Genomic DNA, 19,892 nt, shown 5'->3' on the forward strand with positions numbered 1-19,892 from the left:
ACCTGAGTATTGTTTTTAGTAATAGCAAGGTTTCATCTAAGAAAAACAACAAAAATAAAGAGGAAAAAAAGGTCTTTTACACATTTGTTTTTTTTTATATAAAGTGCAATGTAAGGTAGGATAATCCTCAAAAATACCAACACATTAAGATGGTTTAAGAAAGGGTAAATTTAATTGTATCTTATGAGAGTTTATAATAAGGCACATTCTACGGATTACTTTAAAGAACATTTCAGCATTAAAATAAAAGAATACAGTGTTAGTCATGTCTTTATATGTGCCTGGAGAAGTGATATTTACTGCAAAGACAAACTCTTTACATTACTGAAAATGCTACATATCTGGAAAGTTAAAGTATAACGATGATTTGCCTTTAACTAAGAGTTTTTTTCTCTTTTTTAGAGAAAGAAACAGTACTGGCCACCCAACAGAACAGAATTGGACACAGCACAGGAGAAAACAGCACTACGAGGGATCTGCACCTACAGACTTTTGATGGGGACAAAGTACCAGCACAGAAACACAACAGAAACACTATCTCCAACATTACTTTTAGCTTGTTTTTTTTTTTTTTTTTTTAAATAATATGGTGTTCAAAGTCGAAAACTCATACTCAAAAAGTGGTCAGCACACAAAGACTGTCCAAAAAACAAAAATATAAAAAAATAAAAACACAAGAGGGAAATAGAAGACATGGCAAGAATATGTTTTTACTTTAGGCTAGGGATGTCAAACATACAGCCCGCAGGCCAAAAACCAGCATATATATACTTATATATATATATATATATATGTGTGTGTATATATATATATATATATATACACACACATATATATATATATATATATATGTGTGTGTATATATATATATATATATATACACACACATATATATATATATATATATATGTGTGTGTATATATATATATATATATATACTGTCTTATATCAGTTTCCCAGTCACTTCTACAGCTGTCACGGGGGTCACAGGGGCATTTGAAGCCAATCTGAGCAGATAAGGTATAATACAAGATAAAAAGTAAATCATAAAGTCATAGAAAGAGAAGAAAAAAATAAAAAAGCCAACTACTTTCCATTTAACAATGAAGAAGCCAGAACTTCCACCCTCACCCCTCCTCCCTCAGAAATCCCGTCCGTCTAACAGTCACCGGCATCTTTCCAACCCACTCCCCGAATAAAAATGAACATTTCTACCTATGAGACCCCCAAAACACGTTAAAAATATTTACCAACTACGACATGCAATAAATGCCTTTAATACTCGCACAGAAGAGTTCACTTTGACACATACAGTAAATGGTGACTCGTCATTTACCTTTTTTTTTTCAAAAAGGCTGATAAATAATTCTCACTTGACACAGAAATGAATAGAAACCAATGGTAACTTGTAAAAAAAAAAAAAAAAAAAAAAGGAAAGACAACCCTAATGAAACTAAATACTGGAAGAGAAAAACATTCAATGTGAGCAGATTAGTGTGTGTGGCAAATGTGTGTGTGCGTGTGTGTGTGTGTGTGTGGTAGGCCATGTTACTGAAACATATGATCAATTTGGTAAGTAAGGCTTTAGCTTTGCTACTGACTGCATATAAGGTATATGTGTATATGTATTTATATATATAGATATATCAGTATAAATCAATATGTATAAATATAAGCTTAATTTCAATAAAGTAATTGCACAATAGGAACATAAACCCTGTAGTCACCTGATCTACTTACATAACAAGTAATAATAGAGACACAACTTTATCCTGTAAATCTATGAAAAATGCTCAACTTATAATGGAGTACATATATATTGCAATATATGGTCATTAGTATGTCGCTCAGCTTGAAACACAATAAAATACTCTGTAGGTAAAAAGAAATGGGGTGGGGGAGGGTGGGTTGGGGTGAACAGAACAGTAGTGATATGTTATGGTGTCCTCGTAGTAAGTGTGAAAACGTTCATGACAGTCATTCCGAAGCAGACTGGCTGTAACAATAAAAGCGGTTGCAAGTCTTTAAAACTGAACCTGTAATACATGTAATGTAATGTTGTTCGGCCGTGTATGCGTTAGTCATATTCAAGCTGTGCGTCAACGAACGCCACTGATAACTAATTTTGTGTGGTTATCCACAAAAGGTGGAAAAAAAGAGAATGCCTTTGATTTTTGTCATCGTTTGTCTTAGGACAAACGATGACAAAAAAAAAGCTAAAAGTTTGGTGGCAGTTGAGTGGAGCAAGTAATGACGCTAGTTGTGCCCCCTGTCTTTCTGTTTTAAAAATCATGGCTTCAGCCAGGTGTCACTGAGAAAAGAAAACCTGTCAATGTAACCAGAGCCATGAGTAAGTACACCTAGGTACTTCATGTTCACATGTAGTTCCACAGTTCTTTTCAAAGGACTCCCTGAAGCTGTGTTGAACTGCCCTACTTTGTTGATCAAGTTGGGGGCAGTCATACTGTAATACAGTATTTCGCTTGAATAATAAACAGGCCTCCAGTCACTAGGTGGCAGCAACTCATACAGTGGTTTGTAAAGATAAAAATATACATGTTATCTGGTTCTCAATAGTATTTCAATTCGTGGGGGTATGGGTCAAAGAAAGGGTATAATACCAAAGTACAGGAGAGAGTGAGTCCTTTAAGCTAAATAAGGCAGATGTGAGTTTAAATACCATTCCCTTCAGAGGGCTTAGTGAAGGTCTGAAGGTTACAAACTGCTTTTCTGAAAAAAGTTAAAGTTCTGGGCTGGGATTAATTCTTGGTCTGTGGTGTAGTTTGATTGTGTGCCTTTAGGTGGCCTGGTCCAGAGCTCGCAGCAGGTCACAGCCCTGGAGGAGGTGCAGGTTTCCCTGCAGAGGGACATTGACTTCACAGTCGTATCGGGTCAACTCAGGCAGACAGGAGGGCTCGAAAGAAGCGCCAAACAAACGGCTAGCTATACCTGGAAAAATCACAACAATTTATAAGTGAGCTACAAAAAAAACTGATGTTGCTTTTTTTGGAGCAAAGAATTATTTTAAACAAGAATATTTAAAAAGCAATTTTAATCAAGTCAAGTTCTGAAGAATCCGTAGAGCAGTTGACTGTTTGTTACTGCTTAAAAATTCAAAGTTTTGTGAATTTATAGGTTTGTTGATTTACTTCTACTATTACAGTTTATTCACGTTTAGTCACTAGGTGGCAACAACTCATAAAGTTGTTTGTACAGATAAGAATATACGTATTATTAGAATCTCAATAGTATTTAAATCCGGGGGAGCGGGGGGTTTGGGGCATGACAGAAAATCATTTAGAACATTGTTTCCTATGACTGGGTCGTAACTCTCAGGTGGGTCGCAAGAGTTATTTTTTGGTCCACTCGCATCATGTTTCCCAGGAGTTTACGAATAATGTCTATTGACTTGGGTCGCAAAGTTCTGTGACTTTTAAACTATGGGTCCCCAGAAAAAAAGTTCGGGAAACACTAGAACCACTGAATTATACATAGGTCAAACCAGAATACAAGCCAGATTAGGGTTTGTCTGTTCAGATGGTTTGTAAAATTAGAATATAGGCCTCGGCTTTATTTCCCTGGAATACGGTAGTAGCATCAGTTTAAGAAGCTACGTTGGCCAACTACAAGTTTCACAGGCCGTGCAACTCACCCTCCATCTTTCGAGGTGGCAGCAGGTTATAACTGCTGTAGTTGCAGTTCTCTGAAGGAAAAAAATGACCGCTTCGGCCAGCTATTCCATTGCCTGTGTACTGAGACTTCCTATGCTGGAGCATGAAACATGAAGGCATGTTGCCGGGCAAGGTTCTGCCCATTCCTAGCTCTGAAACAAAGTTACAGATAAGATAACAATGATGCCTTGTAAAGAAGAGGTTTGTATTGAAACAAAATGGAGTACTTGTAAGTATAACTACCTGCCAATGATCCAGCGCTGAGGGACCGATCCATGGTTTGACCGCTTTCACTCCTCATTTTCTTCCACATCATCTCAGGTGTCTTACTGTCACCCTGGAGCCCAGACAAATAATCAAATTAATCCAAATTGAACAATATTAAACAAACGGTTTATCTAATTTCATAGATTGTTTCATTATTTTGGGGGAATTCCACAAATTAGGAATGGTACTTCTGGTCTACAATCAGCCACATTTATGCCATTTTCACACTGGCACATAATACCTCATGCGCACAGCAACACGAGTTTCACTCTTCATTTGCTTTCACACTGCAAACCATTACACACTTGCTCTTCAACTAATGCACCTACAGATATATTTCGATCCCGTATTAACTACTGTATTTTCCGGACTGTAAGTTGCTCCGGAGTAACTCGCACCAGCCAAAAAATGCATAAAGAAGAAGAAAAAAAAAAATACATTTGCACCAGCCAGCCATCTAGAGTGCCTTCTAGCGGCTGTCAGTATGAAAATAGCAAACATGTAAATCTTTAGCGGTACAGTAGATACTGGTACACAAGCCTAGAGTGCCCTCTAGTGGTCAGTGTAAAATAAACATGTGAAATTAAATATTTTAATATATAAGTAACATCTGATTATAAGTCATAAACCCAGCCAAAGGATGAAAAAAAAGTGCGACTTATAGTCCAGATAATACGGTAATCCACCTCCAGAAATGGGGTTTCGATCCTGTGTTAACTAATTTGAGCGCAAAATTCCTAGATATTTTGATAATTCTCAATGTGCTGATCGCCCAAAATGAATGTGCACTCGATCTGCCTCTTCATGTAAACAAAAACGGGTGTCGAGTGCGCAAGGAATCTGCATTAAAAGTCAGTGTGAACACAAAAGTGTATTCGCTGTGCTTTAACTACTAAGGGAGTGTCTCCCATTATTAGTGTTTGTGCTGTGCTTTAACTACTAAGGGAGTGTCCATTGTTAGTGTTTGAGTGTGAAAACGGTACAATTTATCGGACCATATTCTGTTTGATCCTGATCATCTTCATGGTTACTAAATAGTGAATGGAGCAAGACATTGTAAGGACGAATCAAATCAAAGGATCATCCCTGGGAGATTATCTGACACTTAAGAAACCCAGTGTGGACACAGAGGAAGCATTTTTTCCCAGAGACAGTGAAATCCCTCCAGACAACATCTGGACAATGTAGGATTTGACTGAAAAAAAAGGGGTTCATTAGAAAGAATTACCAAAGCCATCTGGGTGAAGGAGCGCTTCATATTGTTGCTGATGGCCACTCTGGCTGGACTCATGTCTCTGTATCCTTGTAAGAAGTCAACAGACCTGCATGGCCATAAACAAAACATTTACATTGGGTTTATCATTTCAAATTAGTCTTAGAGATGTGGATTCATTTCACACTTCGTCACCTTGGCAGCTTGTTTTTCGTCAGGTCCTGTTCACTGGAGGTACGCATCTCTCCTGACAAAGTGTCTATCAGGTAGGCCCTGCTGGTTGGTAGCTGTTGTGGGTAGGTTAACAGTGGGTCTGGAGGCCACTGCAGATTCTGCCTACCACCCATAGAGGACAAAGGAGTGCTGGCTGGGGCCTGATACGGGGGATTCTGAATGGGACCCATCGTATATGACGATACGTGGTTGTTTGCAGTCGAGTGGTTGCTCTTTTCCCCTGTTGCCCAGGATGCAGAATGTCCAGGCTGGTAGCGGACATTGGTCTGGGAAGAGGAAGGCAGGGGCTGGAAGAGGCTGGTGATGTTGCAAAAGCTCTGCTGGTGTGTTTTTGGAGAGCTACTGTTGCTACTGTTGTTAGTCCCAACAGATCCAACTGGATTTCTCTCCAGGGACTCGGACTCTGAAATGATGGGATTTAGCTGGAAGTCCTCTCCATCCATGGGGATGTAAGGAGCCAAAGTCTCCAAATCCAAGTTACTTAAATCCATCTGGAAAACATATCACAAAACTCAAAAAACCTTGAAACTGATATTTGGCAGAAAAGAACCTAGATGTAGCGGGGCTATAAACAGTATTTTGTGTACAGGTTCAAAAACAAAACCAATAAAAGAATTAGAGCTAATAAAAAAGATAAACAACATTTAATAATGAATAAATACAATTTCATCCATCTTTATCAGAGTTCTCAATTGAAATAACAAAAAGCGTGTATATCTGGGTCACTCAGTGATCACTTGCTGCTTGCATGGTATTGTCTCAAGTTCGGCAACTGAGTTATGGTACAACAACAGGGCAATCTTTGGTTAAGAATTTTGTTCGTGAACCGTTCGAAAAGAGAGGTGTTCGGCAACATCTCCGGAAACATATTTTAAGTTGTCAAAAGAAGTCTCAGACAACCTGATAAACTTTCAATTTATTTGGCATTTTTGTATTTAACTTAATAATAAATGAAGGAAATGCTCCCCAAATGTGATAACCTTTTATTTCTACTACTAAGTGAAAGGCATGAAGGTATGACAGCCTACCAATGCAAAACTTGGGTATTGTATACTAACGCATGGGTAAGAGTAAAATGTGTGGGCGAAAAAGAAGTACCTCAGTGTTCGCAGGGCTGTCGTTCTCCTCTCTGCGCAGAGAAAACAGTTTCTCAGTCAGCTCCACCTTCGGGTCACTCTCCACTGAGCTGTAGTAATCAGCTGGGCTGCAGGGCTACAATCGGAAACGTCAAGAACAGAAGAAAAGAGAGTGAGAAAAACTAAACTAAATGGATTCGGACTGATAATCTAATAATTACATCTTTCATGTGAACATCGCACTTACTGTAGAGCAGCTGCTGAGGCTTGGTGTGGCAATGCCTGGTGCAGTATTCTGCTGCATTGTTAGTATACTGGCCATGTTAGTCACATTTTCTGCACCCAGAGCTGACACTTGGCCAGAAACCAGACGTCCAGGCTTGTGACTATCAGTTGCCCAGGATGGAGGTCTTGGGGGTGGCATAGCTGCAGGAGTTGCCTCAAACTGAGCATGACCTGAAGAGAAACAAACAACAAGCAGAACTCTTTAGTACCGTATTTTCCGGACTATAAGTTGCACTTTTTTTCATCCTACTAAGCTGCGACATATATACTAAAATATATATAATTTCCCATGTTTGTTATTTTCAAACTGACAGCCGCTAGAGGGCACTCTAGGCTTGTGTACCAGTATCTGCTGCTCCTGTAAAACTGAAAATTTACAAATTCGTTATTTTCACACCGACAGCCGCTAGAGGGCATTCTAGCTGGCTGGTACGATGTATACTCCGGAGCGACTTACGCATGGTTTTTTTCTTCTTCATTATGTATTTTTTGGCTGATGCGACTTATACTCCGGAGCTACTTATAGTCCGGAAAATAACGAAAGCTGTGAACAAACAACAAACATCCAGCAGGATTTACACTGACTACAATACACTGTATGTAAAAGGAAGGTGACAAACCAAAGTCAAGAGGGATGATCGTGTCCCCAGGTGTTGGGGCAAGTTGGGCCAAGTCCTCGGGCTCCTCTTTGAATTTGGTGAACAGGGCGTCTGATGCCTCTTCTGTCACACCTGCACCTTCTGAATTGAAGAAGGTGCTCATGTGCTGCGGCTTAAACAGAGACTCTGTCTGCTCCAGGGAGAAGATTGTGGACTTGTCCTCAATGTCGCTGTAGAAAGACAAACAAACAGCATGTCACAAGTCATCAGAGTAGAGTAAAACGTGCATTAAGTCCTAGCTCACAACGTACTGATCTGATTTTTTTAGTCCTACTACGAGCTATTGATTTTACATCTACATTATTTTACGCTGCGTGGCTTACAAACAACAGTAGCATGGATGACGGATTTACCTGAGGACATAGTTAATGCACACAATGCACTGGGGCTGGGAGTTGCGACTGTTGTAGATCACGGTTCCGTGAGTTTCCACCCAGATGTAGCCTCCAGTCTTGGCGAGCATTCGGTACTGACGACTCACTGCTTGCCCCTTGGAACATACTGAGGATAGAGTGATATTTGGGTTGGTGGTAACCACGAGTTAATTAAACACAAGTAAGCTATAATATAGACTGGCAATTGTAACAACCTGCGCCGTCAGGCAGATAACTTGGAGGTTTGATTTTTAGTGGAGGAGGAAAATTCCTCGCAGAAGTACAAAAAATACTGATGTCGTGGGAAAGGACCAGAGCTGTGGTGAAGGTTACACATGCATGTGCGTTGCCAAAGTTAGCTAAGTACGACCTGATCAACTAAACAAAATTTTTTGTGTTGTTGACTTTTGACTTAATTCTGTTTTTTTTTGTTTTTTGTTTTTTTTTTAGGCCTTAGCGAGTCACTGAAAAATTTACGTCAAATTTCTCATATCTGTTTTCATACATAGAGCAGATTTGGACTCTTGGTATTGGTTAAGCATGTTGACGGGGTATCTGCTGAAATATTTCACATACACTACACATTCAGTGCGTATGGTTAAATAGTTGGAATTTTGACATCATAAAAAAAGCCCTTTCATGGTTGATACATTTTCTTAGCAATGAAGAGGTATGCATGTTAAATAGAAGTGCTTATAGTAAGAATGGCTTGAAACAACTTTTTATGTCTGACAGCGATACTGAAACTTGAAGTATCTGCCGATACTAATATCAAATTGATACCTTCTTTTTTCTTCCAGTTTGCTGCCGGCTGTTGTTGCTGAGGCGATAGTGTCCCTGTTTGCAGCAAAGTTGAACACAGGGCGTAGGTATTGGATCGGGACGAGCTAGAGTTGTTTTTTTCAATGTTCGATCCTGACAATTTTGACTGATAATGGACGACACCAATCCTAAGTATTGGATCGAGCCATCCCTGATTTATAGTAAAGTAGAAAATGACCTATGAACCTATTGACAAAACTCACATATGTTTTTTTTTTCTTATATAGGAATACAAAGATGCTAACGAAAACAAATTGTCATTGAAGAAAGAAACCATGACACACATGCACGAATACACACATGCACACACACAAATGTGTGAAAGAGGCCACCTGGTCCAGTTTTTAAACTCTCGACAGACCTTCAATGGTTAAGCTTGATTTAATAAAAATCTATTTATGTCTCCTGCGCCTCACACGCATGGACACACACACCTTAAAACACATATAAAACATATATGATTCCTCTTTTTATTTTATTCAATTTTGATTGGTCAGGGGCATAAAATAAATGTGCACAGTACTTTTTTTCCAGGTTTGTGTTACTGTCCTTGAATTTGTACCATTTGCACCATTTCTGGACTATAAGTCGCACTTTTTTCATCCTTTGGCTGGCTTTGCGACTTATACTCATGTGCAACTTATATTTTAAAATACATAATTTCACGTTTTTTATTTTCACACTGACAGCCGCTAGGGGCTAGAGGGCACTCTAGACTTGTGTACCAGGATCTGCTAGTCCATGTACCACTGAATATTTACATGTTCGTTATTTTCACACTGACAGCCACTAGAGGGCACCCGAGGCGGTTGTACCTGATCACTTCTATATGTTTTTTTTGCTCTTCATTTTGCATTTTTTGGATGGTGCGATTTATAATCCGAGACGACTTATAGTCCAGAAAATAGGGAAATATATTCTGTGTGTGTGTGTGTGTGCTTACAGTTGTGGTGGCTTTTGGTGACACTGTCAGAGTCAAGGGCGTGATAAAAGTCGTAGACAGAACGACCCAGCAGGTCCTCAGGAGTGTAGCCCATCAGATCTTTCACCCTGCAAAACAAACATGGGTCAAGTAAGGAAACCTATAATTGCAAAGAAGATTTTTACTGTTATTCATCAGTTGAAGAAAAGGTCCGGGAGTTTACAAGTTATACTTCTTCTCACTTCTTTTTTTGTATATGCATTTCTAAGTCCTATGTTTAAATGTTTCGTACCATGTTCTTTCAGTGTATATTTTTGATATTTCATATTCAAAATAAACACTTCAATCAATTAATCAACCAAATCGATCAATCAAAATTGCCTCTTTTTTTTCGGGATTTCACGTATTGCATGCAATGCTCATTAAACCTTTCCTCCACTTTGCGTGCAATTTGAAAACTAAACAGAGAAGTGTGACTGTCTTCCAAGAATCCCTTGGAAGACAGTCCTAATTCCCTCTGTTCTTTCCCTCTAATTTCCTGGAATGCTTTCATTTTCTTTATTACACACATGGTGCCTTCATTTTGCTGATGAGAGAATTTGGTTTCAGTTCAGTTCTGGCTTAAATATCATCTTTACATTTTGTTCAAGTCCAGCTCTGCACGATTCAACAAGATATTTTACCATGTAGATTTAGTTACAGGAAGAGGAAAAGGATTAACATCAACTAACAAAAGCCTTTTGTCAAATTAGTTTAAGAAAAAGCTAACCAGAACAAACTGGATAACTACAAAGGGTAGTTTGTTATATAAGAAAAAAAAAGAAAGAGAGTAAGTACCTTTGAAATATCATACAAAGCATGGTACGGGTACTGTAAAAGTAACTGAGTGTACACGGAATTATCTTTTTATATATTATTTATATGCAAAAAGTCTGTGTCCAACAATAAATCACACTCAAAATGCTAGAACATGTCTCAGGCTTAAATTTTGTGGAGGGTCAGCTTTTGTCCTTTTCTTATTGTACGTGTGTACGTGTTCTGCTAACACTGTAATTTCAGTGTAAGCAGTGATTTTTTTTTTTGGTGATACGATCTTTGCTTCTCCATAAAAAACTCTGAGAGAGAAATGCAGATTGACAATATAAATAGTATAACTACAGTATTTTGTTCTCTTGCATTTTGAGTTAAGTGATTTTAATGATGCCGTTACAGTAACAGTTTAAACCTATGGCCTTTATACTTTTACGGATGGGATATTTACAACAAAATACATAATGCTGTGTATGAATTTTGTTTTTTCCTTTCATCAGAGGACATAGTGTTTCGAGACAGATTGTATTGTACAAAGGACACCCTTCCTCGTATTACCCCTCTTGCCAGTGTTTAAAGTTAGGTTCATGTTGTAAATCGTGCGGGGATTAACAACATTCATCCATTCATCATCTACTAAATCCATTTCAGGGTCATTGGCACAAAGTTCAGCAGTCATCAGGCAAGGACAGAGTACACCCAGAACACACAGGTATCACAACAATGGTTACTACATGTGATCGTGGTAACTGTTTCATACAAAGTACTGAATGCTATTGTTTTGTTAATGCTCATTCCCTGCATGTAGAATTTTGCGTCTTGTATTTTTATTTTTATTTAATTTTTTGCATGTGGTTAAGCAGTTTAAAAAATAAATGGTGATCATATTTTTATTTTTTTTTTATTCTTCATAACTCTGGTAATAGTACAGATCTGTACTATGTGAATGGTGGAAATCATTTGTGGGTTTCAGTGAGTATTATATGCTGGTAATATGAGAAAAAAAATTATAATCTTATTTTATTTATTTTTCTTTTGGTGTTGTGGCTAGCCCTACTTTGGCCAATGCTCTATGTCTATATTAAGGCCTCACAAAACACAACCACAGTTGTGTGTGTATGTCTGTTTGTGTGGGTATTTGCATACAATAACTGGTAGAACGAATGCACACCCTTCCACTAGGTGGCAGCAGATGACTATAAAAACTAAAAGTGAAGTATTGAAGATCTTCACGTGTTTCTTCAATTTCTGGGAGCTGTGTTCAAGTTAACAGGACCAGGTTTCCCACAGAGTAAGTCAATTGTGATTCAGTGGAAACTAATAGAACAACAAATTTTATTATATAATAAATACTTATTGTGGCATTTGTGTTTGGGTAGTGTCTGTGGAATTTTTCTAATGTAAAATTTGTGGCATGGCTTAAAAAAGGTTTGGTGTTAGCAGCAAGCTACAAACACTGGGGAGGCCTGGGCAGTTGGGGGCAGGGTTAGATGTTGGCAATAATTTAGATACATATTTTAGGAAATGGATATTATTACCCTATGACATAATCTTTCAAGAGTGCATGTAAATATCTAAAGCAGGTAAAATAAACAATATGACTGATGCAAGTGTGGGGAAAAACTGAGCACCCTTGCTAGGGTGGGCACTAACTGAATGCTGGCTCTCATAATAATTATGAAAGTCATTATCCTCATTATAATAATGACTTTATAAGTGCTATTATATAATAAGTACTCATGAAACAAAATACCTAAACCACTAAATGGAACACAGATGAATATTTACTCGGCAAAAAAAAAACTTCGGCAGAGTGAATTTGCAATGCTAGTGGCTGTTCTTTGGTAATTATTAGATGGCAGAAAAAAGGTTTTTTTACCTGAACTTTTAATTGTTTTATCCATCTTTCCTAATCCATAATGTGGTTTTAGTGTTGACAATATTATGCAGCCTATACAATCAGGATGTAATGACAAAGTCATCAAATGCTTCACATAGTAGTTCTTCTGGTTTGTATTGGATTTTATTTCTTCAACGATGGTTGCGTATCTTACCTCTCATCACAATAGGTGAACTTCATGTCCATGCTGTGTCTACTTAGGAAGGTCTTGCTGTCCAATGGTGTGTCAATATTTGATGGGTGCGGAATAGGTTCACACATCAGAACTGCACAGGTGAGCGTGGGCTCTTTGAAGCCGCACATCACTCTGGGAGAGCTCCCATTGTACATCCTCAGGTGTCCTGTGCAGTGAAGGACCTGGAAAGGAGAACCATTACATGTCTTAAGTCAAGTAATTGGTCCAGCTCTACTGCAACATACTGTTCGACATAGCAAGATCACTAGGAACTGAGGTAATTCCTCCCTAACAAGCCTCCAGTCACTAGGTGGCAGCAACTCATACGGTGGTTTGTAGGGATAAAAATATAAATGTTATCAGGTTCTCAATAGTATTTCAATTCGCGGGGGTGTGGGTTGGAGGGGGAGGGGGAGTGTAGGGTATGAAAACATTTCTGTTCCGAAGGGGGGGGTATGACAGAAAATAACCACTGGCCTAACCGGACAAACTACTTCAAAATCTGACTGAACTTGTCCGCACCCCTCACCTGTCACTGGATAAAAGACTTCCTTGTACTAGACTCTTACCTTCCAGCTGGCCGACTTGAGGTTGACCGTGCGCCCCTTGTTGGTCACTGTGCATTTCATTCTCATAAAGAAATCTCGCTCTGTGGTCGGCTCTTTTCCTTTCTTGCTGTAGCCACTGCCTGGAAGGTACAAAATTCAAAAGATGAGCACCGTATGTTTGATTGGCAACGGCTATTTACTCGGCCTGTCCTGATTGGCTATCAAAAGGTCTGAATTATGAATGTGGGAATGAATTAAAGTTCATGTAACAGCTGCTTTGTGCTACAAATGCTATTTGAATCTGCTTGTTCTTATCTTCTGGTTCATCTTTGTTTCTTGTTGATCTTAGATATTTTCTCCTCTTGTTACAAATTATCTGACCCAATGTGCCGCGCCACCAATGCAGAGACAGAAACACATCTGAAGAAACACACTTTGTATAATATGTTGCCTAGGTAGCCCCTCACCCCCAACCTTACAAACATACTGTTTGCTGAATCTAAATTCTTTTGCTAATAATATTTAGACTGTAATTCTAATCTAAACTTCTAGAAGAACAAAGGGTGTCCAAAAATTATTGTTGATTTCTCAAACAAAACTAGCTTGAGGACCGCCAACATTTTTTAAGAAATCTGTCGAAATCGTTGGAAAGCTCAGACAAAACAATGTCAGAATCTGTAAATAACTCTGTAAATGTCCCTCAACAGACTTTTTTCCACGGCTGGTTGTTTCTCACAGATGACTGTAATCATTGTTACACAAAGCCACTGTGCAGAGGAAATCCGTGTCCAATATTTTAATCAGCACGACAAGACAACTGCTGACTAAACGGTCTTGCTGGATACTCTGGATACAGTTTTTTATTTACACTAGACACATGATGCAGCTTTTTGAAAGCTTTCCGCCTCGGTGAATATACACTAGACACATGATGCAGCTTTTTGGCAGAAAGCTTTCCGCCTCGGTGAATGGAGGTGGATCATTTAGACTAAACAGACTTAGACGTATTTCGCACATAGAAGAGATTAAAAATAATTCAGAATTAATTTATTAGACCATATGCGACTTATACTCAGGTGTGACATACATATATATATATATACAAATAAATAATTTCACATGTTTATTTTAACACTAACAGCCACAAATGGGCACTCTAGGCTTGTGTACCAGTATCTGCTACTCTTACCACTGACAAAACTTGCTCTAGATGCCACCAAATCTAAATGTGAAGTAAGAAACGTAGACGAAATAACACAATTATATGCAGGTGGTTAACAGGATGTGTGAGGATGATACTGGATGCTGACCAGATGTCTTTAAACTGAGGTTTTCTCTGATCTCCTCGTGGTCACATGGATGAGTGAAGTCAAATATGCTGTGTCCAGTAAGCTCCACCTGAAAGGTAAAGTAACAATGATGATGCTGAAAGTGAACAAATATTTAATCCAACAAATATTTAATTTCAAATATATATAATGACCATCTGTTTGTTTTGATGCCAACAACATTTATCTTGGTACTCTACCTGAGTCAGCTGAGCACGAACCTCCACTATGCCCCCACAATGTGCATGTATGTAATTTTAATTTATAATTACAATGTATTGTTTTTCATGGAGATCTACTGTGCATATAATGGTAATACAGTCTAAGAAGGGTTGATCACAATGTGGGCGAGGTTAATAAATTAACCCTTTCATGCATGACGGTCACTACAGTGGACAGCTATGAAAATGTCATTTTCTATGATAAGAATAGGTTTTGATGGCAGTGTTGCACATAAGCCTCTAAAGTGGACGCCTGAGAATCACCCAACACTGCCATACAGTGGTCAGCCTTTGCAACTGCAGAATAATTGTGTCAACATTCAAAAAGAAAATTTGGTGTATAAAAACAGAACCAAATCAGTTCTTATTTTTATGTCTAAAAACACATAAAAACACTTTGTAACATTTTCTTAACTTAGTATATCATGGGTCATGCATCAAAGGGTTAATAAAAATGAAGCTACATCACTTGCAGATTGGAGTTGTCCTCCAGTGGCCGATAACTTAAGTATAGGTTGTTCTAGCACTTTTAGTATTTTTTAAATATTTTCTCTTCTTAATTACTTTTTTAACATGACTCGCTTTGCGTTCCCGGACTTTAACTTAAAGGCATTTATTCAACACATTGATTTGAAAAACATCTCAGGTCGTAATTTAGTACAACGCCTTTGTACCTGTGTGAGCCCCAGGAACTTGTTGATGTTCTCCGACAGGAAAATAATATCGCCCTCTGATGTAACCACGGTGATAAAGCCCTCCAGTGACTTCAGGTACTGACTGTCCATCTGTTCATCTGCATTGCCCTCACTGCTTCTGTTTCTGCAGCCTGGAGGGAGACACCAAAACAAGGCAGCAGGGATTAACATTCGGATCTGTTTCTCCATTTCATTTCATTATAAATGAATATAAATCAAAATGTGTTTTTATGTGTGTGTGAGTGTGTGTGTGTCTGCAAGGGTGTTTGTGTGTTCAAACTTGTTTTTGTCACACAAGCGTTGGCCTGAGGCCAAAACAAACCACTGAAGCCTCTTCCTGTGTCTCGGGCAGCTACTGACCCGCTGTGCCGACGAATTAAAACAAAACTACACGAACCTTCATAACAGCTCTGACGTGAAGCAATTTAGGTCAAAGGCGTACTATTTACTCATCGACACACAAAGAGTGTTTGTGATATTTCAACTACTGATATAACAATTAAAGCACACACAGTGCCTGGTTGACCTGACTATCTGTAGTTGATATATTCGTGTGGACAGTTTCTGCAGAACAAAGGCCAGTGGTCGACGGGGGATGGAGGGTTGGACAGCAGTTCCTCTAGTGTGCTTCTCTGAGATAAGAGAGGCCAGTTCTCAGGGCTCTTGTTGAGGTTGAGGCCTTAAATTTGGATCCAGGCCCAGATTTTGTTAACCCCCAGCGGAGTATGAAGCTTTCTCATGGGCCTCAAGGAGTAAGGAAGACTCAAGGGGTCAAATCCAAATGCCAGAGCCACTTTTGGCCTAAATAGTTAGCAGCGATTACTGTTCATTATGACCAATGTGTGTGTGTGTTTCTCTCTCTCTCTCTCTCTCGTTTTTCAGTTGCATAACCAGCCTCTTTTTTTAAACAGCTGCTGCTCTGACGAACAATTTTTCTCCTTTCTTTTTCCTTTTGCTTTCTCATACTAAGCTGAATTGAGGTTAAAGCAGAGACCTTGACTTGAAACGAGAGTCAATGAGACTTTACAGGATACTACTTCTTTCAGAAGTTATTCATTTGCAGAAAACACATGTAATAAGGTCCTTCAGACACTGATACTAACAGAATAAAGTCTAGAAGATGTTTTATTTTGAAAAAAATAAAATAAAAAAGGTCCTTTAATGGACCTTAATGGATCTTAAGATAAGATAAGAAGCACCTTTATTGTCACTGTCACTTGCAAGATAACAACGAGATTACTACAGACGAATTACACTTTCTAATACAGGAAGGAATGGGTCCTGTCTGATATTTAAAGTCAGAGTTCTAGAGCTGCATTGGCGAGGTTTAGTCTGGTGTAAAAGTACAGTACAGGTAGGATATTAACGTAGGGTAAAGAAAGAACAATGTAACCTCAGTTTTCTTCTCTTTTAGGATAGAGTGAAGAAGAGGAAAAAATGAACCGGTGGAAGAAGCAAATGAATATCACTTAAAGGAAGCAAAGAAGTTGTAAATGATATAATACTAATGACTAATAAGTCAATGAAAGTTCTATAAGGAGCAAACAAATGAGAATGAAAAGGGAGTTATAGAAGAAACAGAGGTGACGTGATTAAGTGGATGATAAAGAGGATGGCTGAAAGTGAAAAAGAGTTCTGAGAAAAAGTTACTGAAGCAAGATAAAAGCAAGGGGCACAGATTAGTTGAAAAGTAGTTTGGATTTATGCCCGGAAAGAGAACAACAAATGCAGTTTTACAGAGAAGGTCAGAAAAAGTTGCACCGGTTTGTGGTCCTTCACAAAGCAAGTTACAGGTCAAGCATAAGAAGAATGGTGGTGCAGCATGAGTACATCAGCAGTGGCACATTGCTATGTGAGGATGGTGCAAGATTTGTGCAAGAACGAGGCAAGAACTTCACAAGTGAAGTCAGGGTTGAGAACCTGTGGATCATGATGTTTGCAGACGATACTGTTATCTATTGAAATAAATGTATTCATATTTTCTAATGACTGAATAACAACAATTCTTAGATGGAGTTGTCAAGTACATTGTACTTATTATATACTGTATATATTCTGTATTATTTAAGTTCTATTGAAAAAAGAGAACAGAGCTTAATTTATAAATAAGATGCACAAAACTATGACTTAGAAACCACACCTGTTAATCTGTCAAGTAGCACTTAAAGCTCATTTGTATAACTGTTTCCTACAGCCGCCTGCGTACAGTGTGTGCATATGCAGCATGTTTGTGAGTGCATGCCGGCATGTGTGGCGCCACAGCCGTCGTGTGTTATGGCTAGTGAGGTAATGTCAGCACTAGGCAAGCGATGGGCAGAGCTCTTCCCTTCCCCTACAATCGCTGCTCCCATCACAGAGCAATCAGACTGGCGTGATAACACTATCGCCGCATCAGCCCCAACCGCCATCCCCCCACCCTTTGCTTTCCTACCCTCATTACATTTACTCCTCCTCCTAATGCCCTCTTCTTTTCTGCCTACTGCTTCTGCATTATCACATAGATTTAGTAACCGTAACAGAGGTTTCAAAAAATTGGCACTTTCCGGTATCAAATTTAAAGACCAAGTTTTTCCCAAATAACACAAACTAGACACAGCATAGTTTAATTCGCTGTAAATGCTTTAAGCAATTTACCTTTGTGCATTGTTGGTTGGCTGTGACCGATATCTTGAAATCTTGAAACATGAAACTGAAACCCTTTTTATAGACAGATAGCACTCCAGGGAAACAAGAAGGCATCGGTTTAGTCCGTGATAAGACAGCCACAAACCTTGGAGTATGATCATTTTATCGAAATTAAAACCATGTAAAAAGGACATAATAAACCAGTTTGTACATAATTTGAAACCTTTACAAAGGTTTTATTGTCTAACGGCTTGGCGCATAAATTACGAAAAGTACTACATACCATTCACAGTTGTTTAAGTTTGTATGCATCATTACATCTGTGGCAGCAAACAGTTCAAATCAGTCCATAAAATCACTACCCAGGTTCTTGATATTATATGAGGACAAGCAAAATAAAGTGCACACTCTACCTCTTCTTCTCTGTACTGACTGGCTTTATAATTATAATCTATAATTTACTGTAAAATGACTTAATTACTGCTGACCTGTACCTCTATGTTGTTGACAGATCTAATGTAAAATGACATTGTCTTATTCTGTTGGAGACAGCCTGGTAAACTGTTTGTGCCACATAAGCTGTATAAATTAGCTAACTATAAGTTAGTTTGGGCAGGACGGTGAGAAGAAAGTATCATCAGAGGAGCAAAAATGGATATACAGTAATCCTACCCTATCGCGGTAGTTGCGTTCCGAGAGCCACCGCGAACTGGGAAAATTTGCGAAGTAGAGGCACGACAGTTATTATATTATTAACGTATATATTTGTGCTTTATGAAACTCCCCCACACTGTTATCAACCCTCCCTAGACTGTAGTCCCCTTCCCCACACAATTATATGCACAGTAGAGTTGTATTATGGAAATATAAGGCATACTGTACATATTTAATACATTAAAAACATGACCATGAAAACCAATGTATAAGCAATTCTAATTATAAATTTAAATGTACATTCACGTGAAAAGCTAAATGTAATTTTAAATTAGGAATTAGAAAACAGATACAACGCCGAGAGTTGATATTCGAGGATAAAGATGCTGATGATGATTTAGCCGTGCGGTAATGTATGACGATGATGATCGTCAAGAACATTGTGATCACATATCTTCGGGTGTTTATCCTGCAGCGGCTACTGTGAAACGCAGACATCGCTGCTGACGTTAGACACGCCAAGGTACCACACCTTTACAAAGATGGTGACTACCCCATGCTGGTGGATTTTGGAGTACTGTTTGAATGCTTAAGTAGAGTAAATTTTACTCGCTAAGACCGATGATCTTTTTTTTACGCACAGAGTCATGACATGACCTCTTTTTATTCCTCCTTACCACGATAAAGGCAAACACACACATAAAACACATCACAGCAACAGCGCCAGAAATACGGTGTCCCATCAAGAACAATAGCGACAACCGCCTGACTCTGGAGGCGCAAACAACAACAACAGTGCCCTCCTGCGTCCAACTTAGGTTGTTACCCTATGTTAATTAAATGCTCAACAACATGACATGCGGGTATCTTAGATTTCCCAACCCAAATCTCATTTATCCGTATCCGTATCCTGTACATGTTTTTTTTTTGCATTACCTTGTATGTATGTATTGAGAAATGTCAAAGGCATTCTATCAGCCACTGGGACCCAAAGGACAACACAAGGGTTAAACTCTATATTTTATGAGAAAAGTTTTGGATTAAAGTTTTTATCTCAATTCTTAAATCTTAACAAAATAGGAATTATCTTGGCGGTAATATTAGTAGACATTGACCACACGTATGACGTCTAAAACACAGACTGTTTTATAACAGGCTGTGAAGCTGACAACAACTTTTCTTTTCTGCTGTGATCTTTTGTGGACACTGGTGCAGTAAAGGAATTTTAGAACAATAGTTCTGAGACTTTCTCAAGCTTCCTCAGGTTCTAATTTTAAAGATGAGGAAGGACGGAAGAGAGAAAAAACTAATTCTTACAAGTGCTGCCCTGCTTCACTGGACAGTTGGTCATACACATCAAAACACATTTTGAAATGACACATTTTGTCCAAAGGACTTTACGTAAGTCCAGAA

General features: G+C 38.5%; 1 protein-coding gene across 2 annotated transcripts in view; it reads right to left on the bottom strand.

Moving 5' to 3' along the window:
* Positions 1-1,261: 1,261 nt before the first annotated feature.
* Positions 1,262-19,892, bottom strand: part of epas1b (endothelial PAS domain protein 1b) — a 38,368-nt gene continuing 19,737 nt past the window's right edge. The window contains exons 3-16 of one of the 2 annotated variants that reach the window (XM_008322567.3): positions 15,180-15,331; positions 14,267-14,354; positions 12,978-13,096; positions 12,388-12,590; positions 9,545-9,651; positions 7,759-7,906; positions 7,367-7,575; positions 6,709-6,917; positions 6,484-6,597; positions 5,347-5,876; positions 5,167-5,260; positions 3,915-4,008; positions 3,653-3,823; positions 1,262-2,949 (exon numbers count right to left, since the gene is read on the bottom strand). In XM_008322567.3, coding sequence (XP_008320789.1) covers positions 2,798-2,949; positions 3,653-3,823; positions 3,915-4,008; positions 5,167-5,260; positions 5,347-5,876; positions 6,484-6,597; positions 6,709-6,917; positions 7,367-7,575; positions 7,759-7,906; positions 9,545-9,651; positions 12,388-12,590; positions 12,978-13,096; positions 14,267-14,354; positions 15,180-15,331 — 2,390 coding nt within the window. In that variant the 3' untranslated portion in view covers positions 1,262-2,797. The remainder of the gene's footprint in view (positions 2,950-3,652; positions 3,824-3,914; positions 4,009-5,166; positions 5,261-5,346; positions 5,877-6,483; positions 6,598-6,708; positions 6,918-7,366; positions 7,576-7,758; positions 7,907-9,544; positions 9,652-12,387; positions 12,591-12,977; positions 13,097-14,266; positions 14,355-15,179; positions 15,332-19,892) is intronic. The other variant, XM_017037426.2, reaches the window with a different exon arrangement.

This window comes from Cynoglossus semilaevis, chromosome 12, assembly GCF_000523025.1.
Source record: "Cynoglossus semilaevis isolate Cse_v1.0 chromosome 12, Cse_v1.0, whole genome shotgun sequence".
NCBI classification, from domain to species: domain Eukaryota; kingdom Metazoa; phylum Chordata; class Actinopteri; order Pleuronectiformes; family Cynoglossidae; genus Cynoglossus; species Cynoglossus semilaevis.